At 44.0% G+C, this 19,571-nt stretch overlaps 1 protein-coding gene across 3 annotated transcripts in view; it reads right to left on the bottom strand.

Moving 5' to 3' along the window:
* Positions 1 to 19,571, bottom strand: part of SPAG17 (sperm associated antigen 17) — an 80,162-nt gene that overhangs the window by 3,887 nt on the left and 56,704 nt on the right. For all 3 annotated transcript variants that reach the window (XM_081844695.1, XM_081844694.1, XM_081844696.1), the window contains 14 exons: positions 19,041 to 19,153; positions 18,512 to 18,642; positions 17,524 to 17,651; positions 14,606 to 14,788; positions 11,597 to 11,710; positions 9,260 to 9,305; positions 8,473 to 8,575; positions 8,016 to 8,069; positions 6,421 to 6,523; positions 5,844 to 5,949; positions 4,668 to 4,781; positions 1,935 to 2,080; positions 374 to 543; positions 112 to 172 (listed from right to left, as the gene is read on the bottom strand). In XM_081844695.1, coding sequence (XP_081700821.1) covers positions 112 to 172; positions 374 to 543; positions 1,935 to 2,080; positions 4,668 to 4,781; positions 5,844 to 5,949; positions 6,421 to 6,523; positions 8,016 to 8,069; positions 8,473 to 8,575; positions 9,260 to 9,305; positions 11,597 to 11,710; positions 14,606 to 14,788; positions 17,524 to 17,651; positions 18,512 to 18,642; positions 19,041 to 19,153 — 1,572 coding nt within the window. The remainder of the gene's footprint in view (positions 1 to 111; positions 173 to 373; positions 544 to 1,934; positions 2,081 to 4,667; positions 4,782 to 5,843; positions 5,950 to 6,420; positions 6,524 to 8,015; positions 8,070 to 8,472; positions 8,576 to 9,259; positions 9,306 to 11,596; positions 11,711 to 14,605; positions 14,789 to 17,523; positions 17,652 to 18,511; positions 18,643 to 19,040; positions 19,154 to 19,571) is intronic.

The following is a 19,571-nucleotide window of genomic DNA, read 5'->3' as shown; positions in this document are numbered from 1 at the left end:
GCTGCCACTGCAATATTGGAAACTCCTCCCTCCTAAGCAACGTCTTGAAACACTGAGGACCCCAGCACATGGAAAAAACACGACAATCAAGCCAAACACCCCCTAACTTACAGGCCCTGGTGTGTAGCACACTCGCAATCCAGTACGGGGTGGTGGTTGTTTCACCCGAAACCTGCCAAGAAACAAAGTGAGCTAGCTTGTTGGTTGGGACTGACTGATCAGGAAGTAAGAAAATAGCAGAAACATAGAATCTTTTGCTTTTTTCATGATTGCCAAGATTTCTCTGCACCCCTGTATCATTTTGTGGAAGTCTTGCCGAACATGTTGGAGCAAGGAAACAAATATGGTGCTTCAAATAAATAAATATGCCAACCTGCAGAAATTCATCCCGATGTTCTTCAGGACTACTATGGTTTTGTAAGTGCAGCCCTCCTTGAGAACCCCAAATGACACCTTAGGTGGGATGAGAACAAAGCCTGACATTTGCTGTGAAGCTGCTGTAGCAGAGCATGTGTGAACTTTGCCAGAAACGGGATCTTCACCCTGCATGAATGAGAAGCACGGATTAGGGAGGCCAAACATACTCCTAATTTGAAGGAAAGCTGGCATGAGAAAAATGACCCATTATCAAGCAATCCTCCATTCACAGCAGTGAACTTGTACGCTTCGCAGTAGACTGGAGCTCTGTGCCCAGAACCCCTAACTCAGATGCCTAACACAACCAGCGTCAGACACTGATGGGCACCTGACAGCGCTGCCAGTGGTACTCTGCCCAGTGCCTACCAGGGCCCCTGCCTAGCACTGTTACCTCCCCAGAATCTCCAGAGGGCACAGATGCTTTGCTCCTGCAAGTTAATTACTTCTGTGGAAAGAATAGGGTGAGATATTAAGCAGTGGTGGTGGGCAGCAGAACTGATTATAGAAGCTATGCTGGCAATTGGTTTGGGTCTCTGGGCGATGGCCACCATCTTGGATTTTCCCAATATATGATGCCTGATGTAGCGTATTGCCTCTTAGGGAACCCATTATTTATTTAGTCACCAAAACGTGTAAACTGCTCAACTGTAATAAATCCTCTATAAGAGGTTTGCAAGAAATATGGTGGCCTTCACACATAAACAGAGCCAATGCCAGCTCTGCTCCCACCAGCTCTGCTGCCAGCAGCCCCTGGGACCAGCCCTAGTCCCTAACATTATATTCCAAGCAAAGAGGCAGTTTTTGTTGGGTAGAAATAACACAACTTGAATGTTTAAGCGGATGTACAATGGCTAACCTAGAGCTGATGGCCTGCCACGTGGAAATGCACGGAAACGTTCATAAGGCTGATTCATCCACACATACAGATGCAAAGGAAAAAGTCCAAACGTATTGACTTCAGCACAGGGAAACTCCTGCAAAATCAGCCCTTCAGTTTTGGGGTGAGTGGGGACCTAGAGGCTACAACAAATTCCCATCAACCACTCACACAGAGTGACCATCTATGAAGACAGGATGCACCCCAGGCACTTATCCTTCCAGCCTAGAGTTGTCAATAGCTTTCTGACATATCTTGCAGAGAGAAGTCTTTCCCAACCCGATTACCCAAGATCTTTTAATTGGAGATAGAGATAGCAGAGATCAAAACGCGTGAGCTGCCATTGAACTGTGCAGCCTCCCTCTGCTTCTGATTGGCTCTGGTATTTCTCATTGGCCAATGCAAGGCTGGAGGCAGTCCGCCATTTTTTAAGATGCTAAATGTAGTGCAATAGAGCCACTTTCATTTTGTCCCACCGTTTTCTTTGGTTAAATGGATTGTGCAGGTTTCTAAGCACCATTACATCAGTATATTAGTAGATGATGCATCTTAAGAAAAAAAGTGTTTTAAGACAGAAGTTATACTTCTACCGTTTGTATTCATGGTTAGGGTAGAAATGGTGGAAGATCAACTTTCTTACCTTTCGCCTGGGTACAGAGTGTGTCTTGTCTCTCTGTATGGACACAGGCAATTTCACCTTCTCTTTCCTTGGGGATCCTGCTGCATCCACCAGAAGAGACTGGAGTTTTGGCTCAAAGACAATCTCCAATCTACTCTCAGCCATTTCTGTTGAAAATGAAGAGAGTTCCAAGGCTGACTGCAGACTTTGCACAAGTCCAGATCTACAGTTCTTGTGCAATTAATTGAGAGCTATTCGTTTTTCTTTTCTGAAATGCATGCGCGGCATGCATCCAAATATCTGCTCAAATCCCAACGACCCTTTCTGGGAGGTGTCCCCTATCTTACGTGGTTTGTTTCGGGGCCAAACTAGATGTGGTATATCAGCAGACCCATTTGTTTAAACTAAGGTGTGGCCTGACCATGAATAAAGAAAGACACAATCACAAACAAAGGAAAGGATAGGTAAAGGGTAAAGGGACCCCTGACCATTAGGTCCAGTCGTGGCCGACTCTGGGGTTGCGGCGCTCATCTCGCTTTATTGGCCGAGGGAGCCAGCGTACAGCTTCCGAGTCATATGGCCAGCATGACTAAGCCGCTTGTGGAGAACCAGAGCAGCGCACGGAAACGCCGTTTACCTTCCCGCCAGAGGAAGCGCACTTTGACGTGCTTTTGAACTGCTAGGTGGGCAGGAGCAGGGACTGAGCAACGGGAGCTCACCCCATTGCGGGGATTCGAACCGCCGACCTTCTGATCGGCAAGCCCTAGGCTCAGTGGTTTAACCCACAGCGCCACCTGTGCCCCTTAAAAAGATAGGTACATGGGGCCAAATTTGTAGAACAAAAGGGGAACGTGGATTAGGGGAGCCTGTGGCTCTTGTGCAGCAACTGCTCACTTTCCTATAGCCTCTTGTTCGAGGTACATTTCTGCAAGCCAGTCTTACTTTTGGTACCTAAGGACAAAGTGTCTAAGACTCTAAGGGGATAAACTCAGGGAAGGTAAGACGTGGATGGGAGCAACAGTGTATCATCCCGCCATCCCTACACTCCTTAAACCAAACTTCCATCTCTTTTCCATGTGATTGGAACAGACATAGGTTTAAGCATGCTGATCTGCTTGCTGTAATACTTACTTGGACGTTAAAAGTGGATTAGCCATCTTGGGCTGCTTGCGGCTCTTTTTATTTGTTTTAGCTCAGAGTAACTTAAGTTTCACCCCCACCTTATTATTAGCTACTTAAGGTTGTCTCACTTCCCTACGTTTTCTCATATTCTTTTTCATCCCATCATCTTTCAAAGATGAAATGTGCTTTGAAAATTCAGGAGTATTCTATTTTTTCTGGGAACTGGAATACATTAAAAAACAACAACCCCTAAGCAAATCAATAAAACATAAAAAGAAAACGCTTGATCCAAAAGTAGCAGCAGTCCTAATTGCAGAAGGCATGACTGTTTTTTTATTTTGGAAGAAATATCCCTGAAACAACATGCTACAGGTAAGAATACTTGGTATTTATATAGCTCTCTTCCAGTGCAATCCTATGCCGCAGTTATGTCATTTTTTAAGAGCAATGCTGCTAGCCTGTAAACATTGGCTCCACAAATCGGCTTCTTCAAGTTTCTCCTTTGATACTTTTCCTGAACTATCCATTCTATGATACCAACAGGCTTTTGTAATTTAAGGACTGTGGGCAAATAGCAATACGTTTAGACTTAAAGGTTATATTCGTAAAAGGTAAACTAACAGTAGGTACCAAAATTGGGCATCTATCACCCTGTGAAGCATTGTACACGCTTTTGTGCTTCAAGGCCTAGTTTCAGAAATCTGTGCCGTTTCAATCTCAGAAATATAGAACACTTCAGAGGGTCTCAGAAAAGTTTCAGCGACAGATTCTTGGTAGCACTTCCCTCTGTATGGAATGCCCTCCCTGAATGTAGGCAGCCCTGTATAGGGAAGGTTTTAATGTTTGAGGGGCAGAGTACAAATAATAAAATGATGATTATAATTATGATTATGTGAGATGTTGTCTCCCTCCCTCATAATTAACATTCTGGAGGAATTTAAAGATGTTCCTGCTTGACCAGCTATTTCATGCCTCAAATCCATTATTCTTGGCACCCTTGAAATTAACTGTGAGGTGATTGTTTGAGATGTTTGTTTGTTTTGACGGCCCTGGGTTCCTTTGGGAAGAGTAAGTTAGAAATAAGTAAATAATGAGATATGTTTCTATTAGTAAATGGAGTACATATTATGAAGGCACGTCAAGTCTCCAGTGCTTTACCATCCAAAGGAAACTAGCACTAAGTGCTGTCTCTAGTTTTCAACTTTGGCTCCTCCCTAAGGCAAAGGTAAAGGGACCCCTGACCATTAGGTCCAGTCGTGGCCAACTCTGGGGTTGCGGCGCTCATCTTGCTTTATTGGCCGAGGGAGCCGGCGTACAGCTTCCAGGTCATGTGGCCAGCAGGACTAAGCCACTTCTGGCGAACCAGAGCAGCGCACGGAAACGCCGTTTACCTTCCCGCCAGAGTGGTACCTATTTATCTACTTGCACTTTGAACTGCTAGGTTCAAAACCCACAGCGCCACCCGCGTCCCTTTGGCTCATCCCTAGGGGTAGTCAAATATCACGAAGGTCTGCTCATCTATCAGTGGGCCAGGATGCAACCTGCCAGTTCTGAACTGCTGACAAAACTTTTATTTGTTGCCACGTCTAATTTATTACTTCCTTTTCCAAGTGACCTGCTGAAATGCTTTACCTGTTGTGGAGAACTCTGGGTAAACTTCAGCACAGATTACAGAATAACCTGATGAATTAGTGAGCGTACCACCCCCGCCCCAAGTCTTGCTTCTGTCTGACAGCTCCAGCGTTCCTAGAGAAATATAATAGCAACCTTGACAAGCTAATAGTTACATTGACAAATTAACAATACTACAAACTTAGGGCAAAATACCCGGCCTCCCGAATCCTGAGCATTTCCCGTTGAAGTTAATGAGAGCTGCACAATAGCATGGCTTTTGAATAGCACTTGCTCATTTCAATAGGACACATGCGAGAGAAGTTCTTGGCAATTTTGCCATTTCTTTATATCTATATGTTGCTTAAGGCCAAAATAGGCTTCTAAGCAGTTTTCAAATATAAAAACCAATTGCACAAGTGTTAAAATATAAAAAATCATAACTAAAATAAATAATAAATTAGTTACAGTTATTAATTTAATTAAATGTTAATAACTAATTTAATTATATGAAAATACACAATAAGGCAATTTGATCCAAACATTAAAACATACATAGTTAAATTATGCAATAAAACAATTCCATTAACATTAGCACACAAATTAAAACAAGACACTCGGTTCCAGAGACCAAGGGACGACCTGTGTAGTAAGTATGGCTTCAAAAGCTGGCAGGCTACCAATACTGATGGATTCTCTCATATTTCATAACACTGGTGCCATGAATAGCCAAGCCAACCATGTTCAGGAAAGGGTCCAGCTGCTACAGCTGCCAAAGCTGGAGACAGGTGGTTCCAAGAGCACCCCTAAGCTGTGCATAAAACAATGCCTGGTTTAGAGGAAGTGGACAGAAAGATCTCTACAACAGTTTCATATAGAGGTTAAAGAGCACTGGGGATAAGGTAGCACCATGTGTCACCCTACAAACTGAGTTGCTAGGTAACTAATAAAAATAAAGACTTTTTTTCTTGATTTCCCCCTCTAAAAACTAGGTGCGCCTTATGGTCCGGTGCGCCTTATGGAGTGAAAAATACGGTATGTGCCCTGTTGTGCTCTATAGTAGTCCACAAGGAGCATGAGAAAATGCTGTGCAACTTGCAGACACTGCCACCATGTCCAACTATGGAGGATGTAAGGGCAAATGGGGACCCAGCACTCACAAATTCAAGAGAGGGTCATTTAGTGTTGCAGCGTTACCTAGATTGCTTTCACCCGATTCTGTAATTGTATCCAGCAATGGTCCCTTCTTTCCTTTCTTTGAGAATGGAGGGAGCTTTTTTGAAAGACTTTCAACATCAGGAAGCTTTAAAGAAAAAACAGAGGAGGAAATTAACTTTCTAACAAAAACGGTCAAAATACGAGTAACAAATTTATGTCCACTAGTGCCGTACAGTGGTGCCTTGCAAGACGAAAATAATTCGTTCCGCGAGTCGCTTAGTCTTGCGATTTTTTCGTCTTGCGGAGCGCGGATTCCCCAGGTATTAACGGTTTTACGAAAAAGGAAGCAAACTCGCAAGACGTTTTTGTCTTGCAAAGCAAGCCCATAGGGAAATTCGTCTTGCGAAGCACCTCGAAAAACAGAAAACCCTTTCGTCTAGCAAGTTTTTCATCTTGCGAGGCATTCGTCTTGCGGGGCACCACTGTACACACAATTCCATAAGTCTGAGAAGTGAGAAGGGCAAAGTTATTAGGAGCAGGTTGTCAGCAGCCCAGTACAGTGTAAATGAGGTGTTTGTATTAGCCCAACTCTGCTAAACTTTCACAGCCCACTTACCTCCTTATTCAGAAATTCCATGCCAAATTCTGAACTGAAATAGGGAGGGATGACTTTGTTCCTTATCTTCATAAGACACTCCTTTCCATCCTCAATTTCCTGCCTAATAGGAAGGAAAAGAAGAAATCCACAACACTATGACGATTTTACTGTTTTATATTTATGACTGTTTTATAACCAGGAATTATGGATTGCCCAGAGTTAAGCCTAGAACGTTTAAAAGTGAAAAACTGGGCAAATTTGCCCCACCAGGACAGGAGAAAAACCACCCCTCCTTTCTTTCTTTGTCGAGAGAAAATGGAGTACACCTCCGGGGTGAAGTCAAAGGGCTGCATTAGCAGCACCAAAGTGACCTCCCCGGGGTGCAAGCCTGGGCAGTGTGTCTGGAGGTCCTGGGCTGCCCAGACAAGAAGACCCCACTCTTGGCCTCATGCATGTGGTCCAAAGGAAAGCAGGGCGATACTGTATTGGCCCAAATATAAGCTGCACCTGAATATACCGTATTTTTCGGCCCATTAGACACACTTTTTTCCTCTTAAAAAGGGTAAATGTGAGTGCGTCTTATGGAGCGAATGGCGCTGTGCAGAGAGGTAGAGCTGCACAGCGCCCCTTCAGCGAAGCGGGAGGAGTAACGGAGCCCCTTCTGTTCCTCCTCCCACTTCGCTGAAGGGGCGCTGCGCAGTTCTCCCTCTCTGCGCAGCACCTGTCCTGCAAAGCCGGAGGAGGAAGAGAAGGGACTCCTTCTGTTCCTTCTCCAGCTTCAATGAAGGGGCACTGCACAGTTCTCCCTCTCAGAGAGGGAGAACTGCACAGCGCCCCTTCAGCGATGCGCCTGTCCTGGCTTCTGCCTTAGCCCTGCGCAGCCTCTCAGGGCAGGGGGAACCTTCATCCCGCTGTCCTGAAGAGGCTTGGCGCCATTATCCCAGAAGCCAGAACAGCCACACGGTATCCCAGAAGCCAGGTCCCTCTTGCTGTTCTGGCTTCTGGGATTCAGAATAATTTTTTCTTGTTTTCCTCCTCCCAAAACTTATGGTCTGGTGCATCTTTTGGAGCGAAAAATATGATTAAGCCACAGCTTTAAAACAGAAGGGGGGAAAAGAAAAAAATACCTGAATATAAGCCACTCCCTTCCTCGCTGCTCCAGGCTGCATAATGGGGGGGGGGGCGCTGCACTGCCAGCGGCCTTTCCCCTTCCTTGCTTTCTTCCTTCCTGTCCTTGGGGGAGAACTACGCTCTTGGTGCTGTTTGCCCAGCGCTCCTGGCTGCATACCGTAAGGTCATGAATATAAGCCACACTTTAACTTTTCATGGTCAGAATGGGGGGAGGGGAGTGTGGCTTATATTCGGGCCAATACGGTATATTTGGGACCAGCGTGGCAGCAGGAGTTGCCGGAAGGAGGCATACAAGGTTTGATCCAACCACCTTAGGGACTTGTCGGATTTGTGTAGGGTTTATTCCTTAGCCCTCTCTTCTCCCGAAGATGTCCCGCAAGGCAGCAGGGGTTTCCAAAATCTACAGACTCAACCACATTCTTTCACCCCAGCTTCCACTTAGGAACTTCTGGATCCTACCCTTAAAGAAGCAGCACTGTTACCTGGTCTGCGCAAGCTTGACCTGCCAGAAAGATACATCCCGTGCCTCTTCCTGGCTGTATGAGAAGAAATGAAGAAGTTCACAAAATATTATTTTTGAAATATGACACTGACATCTTAAGCAAAGAAATAATACAATATATGAAATCTTTTAACAGCTTTACCTTCACTTATAAAGATTCCTGCAGCTGGCAACTGGCCTGTAATAATGCCTGTGAGTAAATAATTCACTCCCAATAGCCCCAGGAGCACTTTTTTACTTTAACATAAAACACACATCATCAGAGCCTGTGATTTAGGGCCTAGCTAGGGAAGACGACAGAATCTGTGACAACAATTATGTTAGCATAATTGTCTAGCAGTCCAGATCAGGCTAATTATAACAACACACACCTTACAGGTAATGAGTGAGTCATGGCTGTGCATTTATGACAACATCTTATTATACTGAACTCTTACCGGAGCCTCTGCCAATATTCTTCTGTTTTCTTTGCAAGCGACTCCCTTGATGGATGGTGTGAGTGTGAAGCCACTGTCTGCTCATATATTTCAGCAATATGAGCTGTAAAGTCACAAGAGAAAGCGATGTAGCAACATGTTCTCAATCTGTTCTGATATTCACATACCTGTGTTATCTTCTGTTCTGCTGCTATCACCTGATTTTATACAGGTCTGTCTTCTGCTTGATTGTCCACCAATGCAGAAATATACTATATATGCATTTTTATGTATTTCATAGAGCACAATTTATGTACATGCATATTTCAGCCGTCAGTAGATACTTGCGAATTAATTACTTCCCCTGTGTTTTTGTTTTCAAAGTTAAGAAATTTCCACAGGGGTAACTATTAATCTTTTGCAGCAAGAACACCAAAGAGCTTTGTGGCAGGAGAACTTATTTTTCTGATTGTGAGCTGCAGAACCACTGTTTATGAGGAGAATTGTAAATGAGAGACCTTTAAAATGGTGGCACCTCTCCATGCATGGTCTATAAGAAGGAGGGAGGAAGGGGTTGGTGGATGAGAAGCTTTACACCCACCAACCATTTTCACTGGCAATTCTCATCCCCAGCAGTTCTTTAACAGATATTACTTAAGCACCAGCAACAGGATTTCCCTACTGGTCCCAAAATGTAATTATAAAAATAAAAAGCTAACACAGAATATTTCTGGCAGATGCAGAGAAATATTGCACACAAGACTCACTAGTGATTTTAAAAGAGCAAAGCACGTTTTCTCACTCTTACCTCTGCTGCCTAGATCTTCTGAAGGTTCTTCAAGGTTAGGGAAAGACTGCAATGAAGAAACATAGCTTGGAGTTGTGTAGTTCTAAATACGTATTTTCCATGGCATTTCAGCCACACCAAATATTTAACAAACAGCTATTATGGGGCTTACAGCCACCAAAGGCATTGGTGATACAGTGGCGTGTGTCATTCCTGCTGTCAATATGTGTGTCTGGAAGAAGATGACTATTTTGAGAGACAGGGATAGAAATATGAGGAAGATTTCCACTGCAGCACATTGCTCCTCTGCAGTCTAAAAATTAAACAGCAGACAGACCCATTATATGGATACGTATAATTACCGCTTCTGTACTTTTTACTTTTTTCTGACCTGCAAGCAAGGTTTAGACTTATTACAAGTTATTGTAAGTTTAAGTGAAGTCTGCTGCAACTGGTTTTCTTATGGACTGGGCCAATCCTGAATGTACTGGATGTGTGACCATCATGCTCATTTGCCTTCAGTAGCCGTAAAGCTCTGCTGGATGAAATACAATTGCCTCTGTTTTTTGCAACGTGTTTAAGTTTTTACTCTGCTAACCAGACATTGGAATCTGCTCTGGATCAATATTGTATAGAATTTCAATGACAGTGGCACCAAGCCAGCTGGATCTAATAGAGACATTTAGCCTAGATGCTGGTGTTGCAGAAAAGATGTTTGTATCATACTCTGCCCTCCTTCTACCCTGTCCATTTCTGTTCCTTAGCTATCTCTCTACAACAGTTACCGCATTTTTCCGTGTATAACACACCCCTGTGTATAACACGCCCCTTATTTTGGGGGATTCAAATTTAAGAAAATGTAGGTGGGGGTTTCCAGAGTTGTTGACCTAAAAAAAAATCACCTGACAGACCAACGATGGCAATCATACATGTCACCGAAGCCACCAATTGTCTGCCCGCTCACTGCCATTCGCCAGCACAACAGCTGCAACAGCAGCCAATCTGTAGCAGCTCTTGTTGCAGCCACCAATCGATTGCCCTTCGGCAGATAACAATCTCCTGCTCGTGGCAGCAACCGCTCCCCTGCCCCACCTATTAACTGCCCATGTATAAGACAACCCCACTTTTTTTACGTTGAAGGTAAAGGGACCCCTGACCATTAGGTCCAGTTGTGACCGACTCTGGGGTTGCGGCGCTCATCTTGCTTTATTGGCCGAGGGAGCCAGCGTACAGCTTCCGGGTCATGGGGCCAGCAGGACTAAGCCGCTTCTGGCGAACCAGAGCAGTGCACGGAAACGCCGTTTATCTTCCCACCGGAGTGGTACCTATTTATCTACTTGCACTTGGACGTGCTTTTGAACTGCTAGGTTGGCAGGAGCAGGGACCGAGCAACGGGCGCTCACCCCGTCATTGCGGGGATTCAAACCGCCGACCTTCTGATCAGCAAGTCCTAGGCTCTGTGGTTTAACCCACAGGGCCACCCGCGTCCCTTTTTTTACATTATTTTCTAATAAAACAATCTTGTGTTATACACTGAAAAGTATGGATGCCTTTGTAGTGCCCAGCTGCTGTTAATGTCTCCCATCATCTTCATTTCCCTTTCCTTTTGTCGGCTGCAAGAGTGAGGGCATGGAAAGGAATCTCTGTCACCTGTCACCAAACACCTACTCTTTCACTCCATCCCCACAAAGAAACACCCATACACCTTTGCAGCTTAGTCTTTAAAGCTCTTTTCTTCAATTCCTCTGCTCTGCAACCATGCTTTTTAATTTTTTATTTCTCCAACCAGCAATCAGATGTTGCCATGAATTTATGCCTTGAGCTCGGCAAGCATCACCTCCTACTTTGGAGCCATTTCCTGGTGAGGGAGCAGGGAATGAAAAGCTGCTTTTGCTAAGGCACACTTAGATAGTGCCACCTGTTACTTGCAATGGCTGTCAGGAACAGAATCTCATTTTGACCGCTCCGCCATTTACTCAACACCCACTCTTCTGTTTCTGTATTTTATTTCTGTGCCTTGCTATCAAAGAAAACAGTTCAAAGAAGTTCCATTTAAGTTTCTGATTCCAGCTGCAGCTGTGAACAGAGTGAAACTGGGCAGAAAAAAGGTTCCTGTTACGAGACAATTTAGTGAATGAAGTGCAAACCCAGAGTTTTCTGGTTCAGAAGTAATGGTTAACAATGGGTCACTACAAAGGGAAGAAATAGGAGAGTGTAAGGGAAGGAGAAAACAGACCCCAAGGTTTGGGGAAATGCAGAACTGAGCCACTGTTGTAATGAAGGCAGTGTCACTCTCCCTTATAAAGGGAATTTAAGGGAACCTGAATCCAAGGGAACAATGAAACATGCAGTCCTTACCATAACTAGCTTGAGAAGGTCAGCAGCATTTTCCTTCTCTTCTTCCATTCGTGGATCTTTAATAGACATCTCTTCCATTTCTTCTTCTTCCTTCATGATTTTTTCAATGTACTCCTTAAAAACAGGGCAGTGGAGAAGAAACAGGAAAAATAAACTTTCTATTAAAAAAAGTTCCTTAGAGTAAGCTGTGGTGAAAGTGAAAACTAACAGGTGGTTCTGTGTATGCATTTTAAAACTTTTGTCAAATTACATTACAACCATTTTATTTTTTTTGTAGAAATCAGACCTATGTGAGCCAAATGGTGGGTTTTGAGAGTTGCTTCAAGTGTGGCGCTGGGTACCTTTAATTTCCAGTTCCTTCACACTTCTATATTGCCTGAAATAAAATTTCACAGGAAATGTGTATGCTCCTTCTACATTGATATGGAAAGATTTTGCATCCCCCAGGGGAGGGAGACAGACAAAATCTATTTTGTAAGTTATAGAAATACAGATAAACAGAATGAGGTGCTTCTGCTACCTGTGTACTCCACAGTATTTCTGTTTAAATCTGTTCTGAGACAGTTACTGGTATGGAACACACATAACAATCCATTCACACAAAGTCATTTGAGTATGATTCTTTTCAGTTTGGTGTTGCCCCACACACAAGAAACTTCAAACATCTGAAATAAATTAAAGTGAAAAAGCACATTTGATGTGACTAAAATGCTTCTGGGACTGGTTCAAAGCTATCTGACTGCGGAGCTCCCTACGTATATCAAAATGCTTCTCTCCTTTCGTAGATTGTGGCAGGTTCAGTGGTAAATCTACAGAAGCTTCCAGGTTCAGTCCCCAGCATCACTCGTTAGATCAGCAACCTGATGGCAGCACCCAGAAGAGCCACTGAGAATCAGTTCAAAGAGAACTGGACTAGATGGGCAACAGCTCTAGCCTGGTATAAGGCAGCTTACAATATGGCAACTTTGCACTGGGCCAGATGAGCCTTCAAACTGCAGTACATTATGATGAAATAAACTGCCGTTTGTTTGATACACCAAACATTTCATGAAGGAAAATAGAAGGAAAAGCAAAATAGAAAAAAGGGGGAAATGGGGGTGGGGGTGGACAAAAAGAACCACATTAAAGGTAAAGGTAGAGGGACCCCTGACCATTAGGTCCAGTCGTGGCCGACTCTGGGGTTGCGGCGCTCATTTTGCTTTATTAGCCGAGGGAGCCGGCGTACAGCTTCCGGGTCATGTGGCCAGCATGACTAAGTCACTTCTGGCGAACCAGAGCAGCGCACGGAAACGCCGTTTACCTTCCCGCTGGAGCGGTACCTATTTATCTACTTGCACTTTGACGTGCTTTCGAACTGCATTCCCACCCACATATTCATTAGTTTATTACAGTCATCACCATCATCACAACTTGTAACACTAGTGACATATTTAAATGGCTGAACTGCACTATCTTCACACTGGCCCACATGCCAGGAAGTTTCTTCCACACTTTGATCCTTGGAATATAGCCTTATGAGGCTTTGCCCTCGGGTGGGAAAAATATTGCGCCCGGGAAAGGGAAGTGGGAGTCAACAGTTACAGATAGGTAGCCGTCAACAGACACTCAATGAATAGTTTCGGAGAAAAGGCTTTTATTTCTACCATCCATGAACTGGTAGAAGGAGCAAATGTGATAGTTCACAAAAAGCATGCACGGGTTCACAGTCATGTGCACAGAGTTTATATACCCATTCCAGTTCCCTCCCCCTTTCTCCTCCTTTTCCCAGGAGTCCTGCCCCATGAGTTCCCCTGAGCATGAACAGAAAGCTGTCTTGGGACTATTGGACTCTTGGCACCTTTCCCACGAAAGGGGGGGGGGTGAGAAGCCTTGCATGTCCAAGATGTTGCAACTAGAATGAGATAAGATTCGTTTCTCAGGCCTGAGTATTCTTGGCAATGACAGAGCCTAATCATTAGCCTTTAAAAGTAACATTTTGCCTTGCAACAGCAGAGCAAATGAGCAGATGCTTAGCTGCTGAGAAAATGATTTTGAGAAGCTTTGAGCCTGCTTGGGGGGGGGGGGTGACTTCGGGCCTAGATGGGGTCACCTGTCCTTCATTCCTTCAGGAAGGCGTGAAATGACCAGTTTCACAAGTGCTTCTTTGTGTACAGGACTCTGTACTGTCAGATGAAGATGACATTTATATATGGCTGACCTGTGTGCTGAACCAACGAACTGAAAGTGACAGCCTTCTCAGTGCTGAGCCTTTGGTGTTTGTTTGATACACCAAACATTTCATGAAGGAAAACAGAAGGAAAAGCAAAATTCTGATTGCCTACTCAGAAGAAGAAGAAGAAGAAGAGTTTGGATTTGATATCCCGCCTTTCACTCCCTTTAAGGAGTCTCAAAGCGGCTAACATTCTCCTTTCCCTTCCTCCCCCACAACAAACACTCTGTGAGGTGAGTGGGGCTGAGAGACTTCACAGAAGTGTGACTGGCCCAAGGTCACCCAGCAGCTGCATGTGGAGGAGCGGAGACGCGAACCCGGTTCCCCAGATTAGGAGACTACCGCTCTTAACCACTACACCACACTGGCTCCCTCAGAGTGACCACTGGATCGTTGGGGGGAAAGGAACATAAAGGGCTTTGTTTTCCATATGAACCTTGATTAAACGAGAGGTCTTCCTGAGCTCTGGTGCAGTACTGTAGTCTTAGTTCTTTTCTTCTGGGTCATTCATCAAGCCTGCCTCCTGGTTTGCCATCTGATCCTGCCTGGATTTTCAGTCCTGACTCCTGACTTGTTCTTTAATTCTGCTTCCTGATTTGCCTTCTAATCTTGACTTGCTCATTGGTTCTAACCCATTAAGTAGAACTTCTGGGAATTTCTTGGACATCATTTAAAGAAGGAAGGGTGAGTCCTTTAATTCAAGCTTCTCTGAGCATTCAGGTTTTTTTAGATGTACTATTGAAAGCTTAACAGATCAGCTGCTGGTTTGCTTCACTAGATCTTCACAGGGTTTGCCTTACCTTCACAGAAAGCTGCAATTTCTGCCTGAGCTCATCAGTGACTGGTGAATACTGGATCAACCGGCGGATTTGGAGTACGTTTGGACATTTCTGTATAGGTGCAGGAGAACCTGCTAACTGCTTGAATTCTATGCACAGGCCTTTCCAAGCATTCATTCCAAATGGAGGGCCTGGAGTCTTTCTCTGAATCCAAACGACAAAGAGAAAATCAAGATTTTACTTGTCATGCATTTTAGTGGGACTTTCTTCTAGGCAATGTCTTCTGGATCAACCTATCAGAAAATCTGCTTTCAGCCAGTTGCATCAGAAAGCTTGCTATCATATAACACCTGTCCTGGAAGACCTACATTGGCTCCCAGTACGTTTCCAACCACTATTCAAAGTGTTGGTGCTGACCTTTAAAGCCCTAAACGGCCTCAGTCCAGTATTCCTGAAGGAGCATCTCCACCCCCATCGTTCTACCCGGACACTGAGGTCCAGCTCCGAGGGCCTTCTGGAGGTTCCCTCGCTGCGAGATGCCAAGTTACAGGGAACCAGGCAGAGGGCCTTCTCGGTAGTGGCGCCCACCCTGTGGAATGCCATCCCATCAGATACTCTGTTTAATATTCTGTTGGAAGCTGCCCAGAGTGGCTGGGGAAATCCAGCCACATGGGTGGGGTATAAATTATTTTTCTTCTTCATTAATTTATCATCATCATCATCATGATATGATATGAACTATGTATTAGGGTAAAGGTAAAGGTACCCCTGCCCGTACGGGCAAGTCTTGACAGACTCTGGAGTTGGTGCGCCCATCTCACTCAAGAGGCCGGGGGCCAGCGCTGTCCGGAGACACTTCCGGGTCACGTGGCCAGCGTGACAAAGCTGCATCTGGCGAGCCAGCGCAGCACACGGAAACGCCGTTTACCTTCCCGCCAGTAAGTGGTCCCTTTCGATCGGCAAGCCCTAGGCGCTGAGGCTTTTATCCACAGCGCCACCCGCGTCCCTGTGTTTTATGTTTTAGTGTAATAAACATATTAGGGTAATAAACATAAAAGCCTGAATGATTATTGCTTTTGAACCTTGGATTATGTTGCTATTTATAATCATATGCCTCTCCTCATATGAAGCAGCCCAGACTCTGTGGTCATCATCTGAGGGCTCCCACAAGGAGTCTGCAGGATGGCAACACGATGGTTCCCCATTTGGAAAATGCTCTCCCCAGGGAGGCACCTTTGAGACATATCTTTAGGAGCCAGACAAAAACATTCCTCTCTCCTCAGGCCATTGGCTAATTCAACCATCTACTGTTACCATCTTATGCGTGTTTGTGTTTTTATATTGTAAACTGCCCTGTGATCCTTAGATGATAGTCAGAAGGGCCGCATTTAGGTTTGATCAGGCCCTAAGCTACTGAAGGTAATGGGGCCCTTTATATGTCCAGCTGTCCTTTGTCAACAACAAATTGTCACTGCTTTTTGTGTTGAATATATGCTATATGGTAATTTATGGACCTCATAGGTATCTAAAGCCATTTGCACACGTTGCCATGCAACCAGTCCATGCAGAATGTAGGCACCCTATATATAGAAATGAGCAAACTCATTTATTTTAGGGAGAAGGGGAGCAGGCAGGGCCCATTACTTACATCATAGGAGCCTACAAAGCACAAAACACTGTTGCTGTATGTAGGTTTTTATCTTATATTTTGGAAATGCACATCCAGGTTTTTTCCCTTTAATTTTTTTGGCCCCCCCCCCCCAAAGAGAGTGGGGCCCTAAGCTATAGCTTGTGTAGCTTATACGTAAATCCGGCACTGATGGTCAGTACAGAAATTTAATAAATAAACAAAGTAATAAAATAATAAGCCCATTAAATAAGTCAATGAAGTTAGAAATAGATTCTGATTTCTCCCAGAAGATCCTTCAGAGATGTAGCAGGAGCCGATTTTTACATGCCTAAATCGACATATTAAAATGAGGATGTTTTCTGGATCACAAACGTTTTAATTAATCTACATCTCTTTTCTTCTCTCCCCACGTCCCAAAGGATTGAGGGGAAATTACCTTAATGAAACAAAGTCCAAACTCTACTAAAAGGCCAAAATTATATAAGGGACAGCATACGGGAGCTGAAAATCTGAGGAAAGCTGTTACAGTGACATCACCAGCACACCCTCCTAGTCATTTGCTTGGCTGGTAGAAGCGGATACGTTTGCATAGACTTTTGTGTCTAGCCAGACAGGCAGCTGCATCAATGACAGGAGGAGAAACAGTACAGTGGTACCTCTGGTTACGAACTTAATTCGTTCTGGAAGTATGTTCTTAACCTGAAACTGTTCTTAATCTGAAGTACCACTTTAGCTAATGGGGCCTCCTGCTGCTGCCACGCCGCCGGAGCACGATTTCCGTTCTCATCCTGAAGCAAAGTTCTTAACCCGAGGTACTATTTCTGGGTTAGCGGAGTCTGTAACCTGAAGTGTATGTAACCCAAGGTACCACTGTAACTATCTAGGCTTCTATGTTCTTTATCAACACAACAAAGCATTGCACTATTTTGGCAATATGCTACCTATCTCTTCAGTAACTAAATGTAACTAACCTGAATTTGGAATGGCTAATTTCCTCCTGGAATGTTTTATGTCAAGTTGCACATTTTTTAAAAAAAGTTCTGCGACACAGAGCCTGAACAAGGTCTTCCACCACGCGGTTTTTTTTCTCATCCTGAGATAAAGTTCTTAACCCGAGGTACTACTTCCGGGTTAGCAGAGTCTGAAACCCGAAGTGTTTGTAACCCGAGGTACCACTGTACGTGGATCCAGTCCTCAATAAATCACTGTGAATTCTTCAGATGAACATTTTTTTAAAAATTGGCCTGCCAGATGAGTGCAGTCATATCACAATCAAGTACTGAAGGAAGCAATTCTGAACGCTGCATACCTCAACTGGAGGGAAATCTTCCCAGGCCCTTGACTGGAGATTATAAGGGATGATAGTGGATGAATCTCTCTTCATCACCCATCGAGACGCTTCACTCAAAGGGCGAAGTACGGTAATGCTTAGGATTCCTGGTTTGAAAGACAAATAGAAAACCCAGAGAACATCACTAGTCATTCTATCTCTGAAAAGATTCAGGTAGGTAGTCATTTCATTTTGTTTTTAGATATTTGTAAGCTGTCCAGAGTAGCTGGGGAAACCCAGCCAGATCGGCGGGGTATAAATAATAAAATTATTATTATTATTACAACAATGATGTAAGTCTAGACAAAAAACCCGCAAGATCGCAAGAAATGGCTGTGATGAAGAGTTTTGCTTTGCCACATTCACAATAAGAAATAGATGATACACCTGGGGAAAGTAGACTTTTCCAAGAACAGAATGTTGTTCTTTGAATGTCTGAAATTGTGTGGTAGGATGTGCCCCCCCTCCAAAAAGCCAACTGATCGCGGGGAAATTGTTATGTATAGTAATTTAATTCACTGAAATTGTAAATGCTTGCATGTGTTACTATGTGGTTAAATTTGATTGGTTGGTAACTGAATTTTAGAGAGTTCTCCAGTAGTTTTCATGTGGTTGGCTAACACTGGTCACATGGGAGGTACTTAGCGAAAAGTGAGGTTACAGGGAACCAGGTTGAGGGACTTCTCGGTAGTGTGGATGTCATCAGATGCCATCCCTGTGGATGTCATCAGATGTCAAGGAAATAAACAACTATCTGGGCTTTTAGAAGACATCTGAAAGCAATCCTGTTAAGGGAAGTTTTTTATGTTTGATGTTTTATCATGTTTTTAATATTCAGTTGGGAACTGCCCAGAGTGGCTGTGGAAACCCAGCCAGATAGGCAGGGTATAAATATTAAATTTATCATCATCGTCGTCGTCGTCGTCATCAAAACAAGACTGATCTGAATGGAGGATTGTGCTCCTACCTGGGCATTCTTGTATTGGCTCTTGTATAACTGCCGTAACTGGATCACCATATGCATCGGTCAGGTATGCCTCTGCATCCCTGGTACGGAGGAGTTCAGTCCCTGAGCCGTCAGCATACACAATGAAGAATCTAAATCATCAACCCCACACATCTGGTCAGCTCAAGTTCAAGCAAAGTATATAACGAACAAAACCAGAACAGCAGAAGAATGAATGAAAAGTCCAAACTGGGCTACTATAAATTGCCCTCCATGCAAAATTGACTCAGTCACTTCATATGCATTGCTTTTAAAAAACCTTGGATCATCACAATGTAGAACAACGAAGGAGGGGCAGATATGGCACAACAAATGAGGTGAGAAATAAAAGAGAACCAAGGAAACATCAAGCAATAGTTAAAATCGTTGGCTCAGGTTGCATATATGTGTAAATAGGCCATTTATCCGAAAGACCACAAAAATGCACTGGTTAAAATCTGGCAGCTGGCCCTATAAACGACATAATGGACAACATTTATTGATTTCATACCTGGGTGCATGTTCCCCATATACGACTGGCAATTTAATTTCTGTGATCTCCGCTTCCTTTCCATCAGCATCAATATTAGCAATGAATTCAGAGGTGGTGCCATCAGCCATGACCTGCAATAAAAAGCAAAGTCACTTGGCCGTAACTATTGTTCTGGGCACTCACATCTTTGGCATTATGTATACAGAGGTTATTTCCACCTGAATCTGTAGGGAGGAACTACCTATTCCATTGGATTCAAGTCTCGTCTCTTCCTTGGAAGCCTCACCTGTTACAATCATCCATTTAAATTTAAAGGGATGGGATCATTTAACGAAAAGAAGACTAGGTTGAAGGGCAATGACGGCATTTTTCAAACACTTCCATAATGCTTTAAGCCCCAGCCCCATCACCCCTTGGGTGATATTTTGGGGTGGTCTTCAAACGGGGGCAAAAGTGTTCAACTGAGACCACTTGCACAAAACCAATGTAGAGAGAAAAGAAGAAAGAAAGAAAGAATGAAAGAAAGAGAGAAAGAGAGAAAGAGAGAAA

This window comes from Podarcis erhardii (assembly GCF_964252035.2).
Source record: "Podarcis erhardii genome assembly, chromosome: 17".
Taxonomy (NCBI): Eukaryota; Metazoa; Chordata; class Lepidosauria; order Squamata; family Lacertidae; genus Podarcis; species Podarcis erhardii.
Note: the sequence above shows the minus strand (reverse complement) of the source record. Positions and strands in the feature narration are given on the sequence as shown.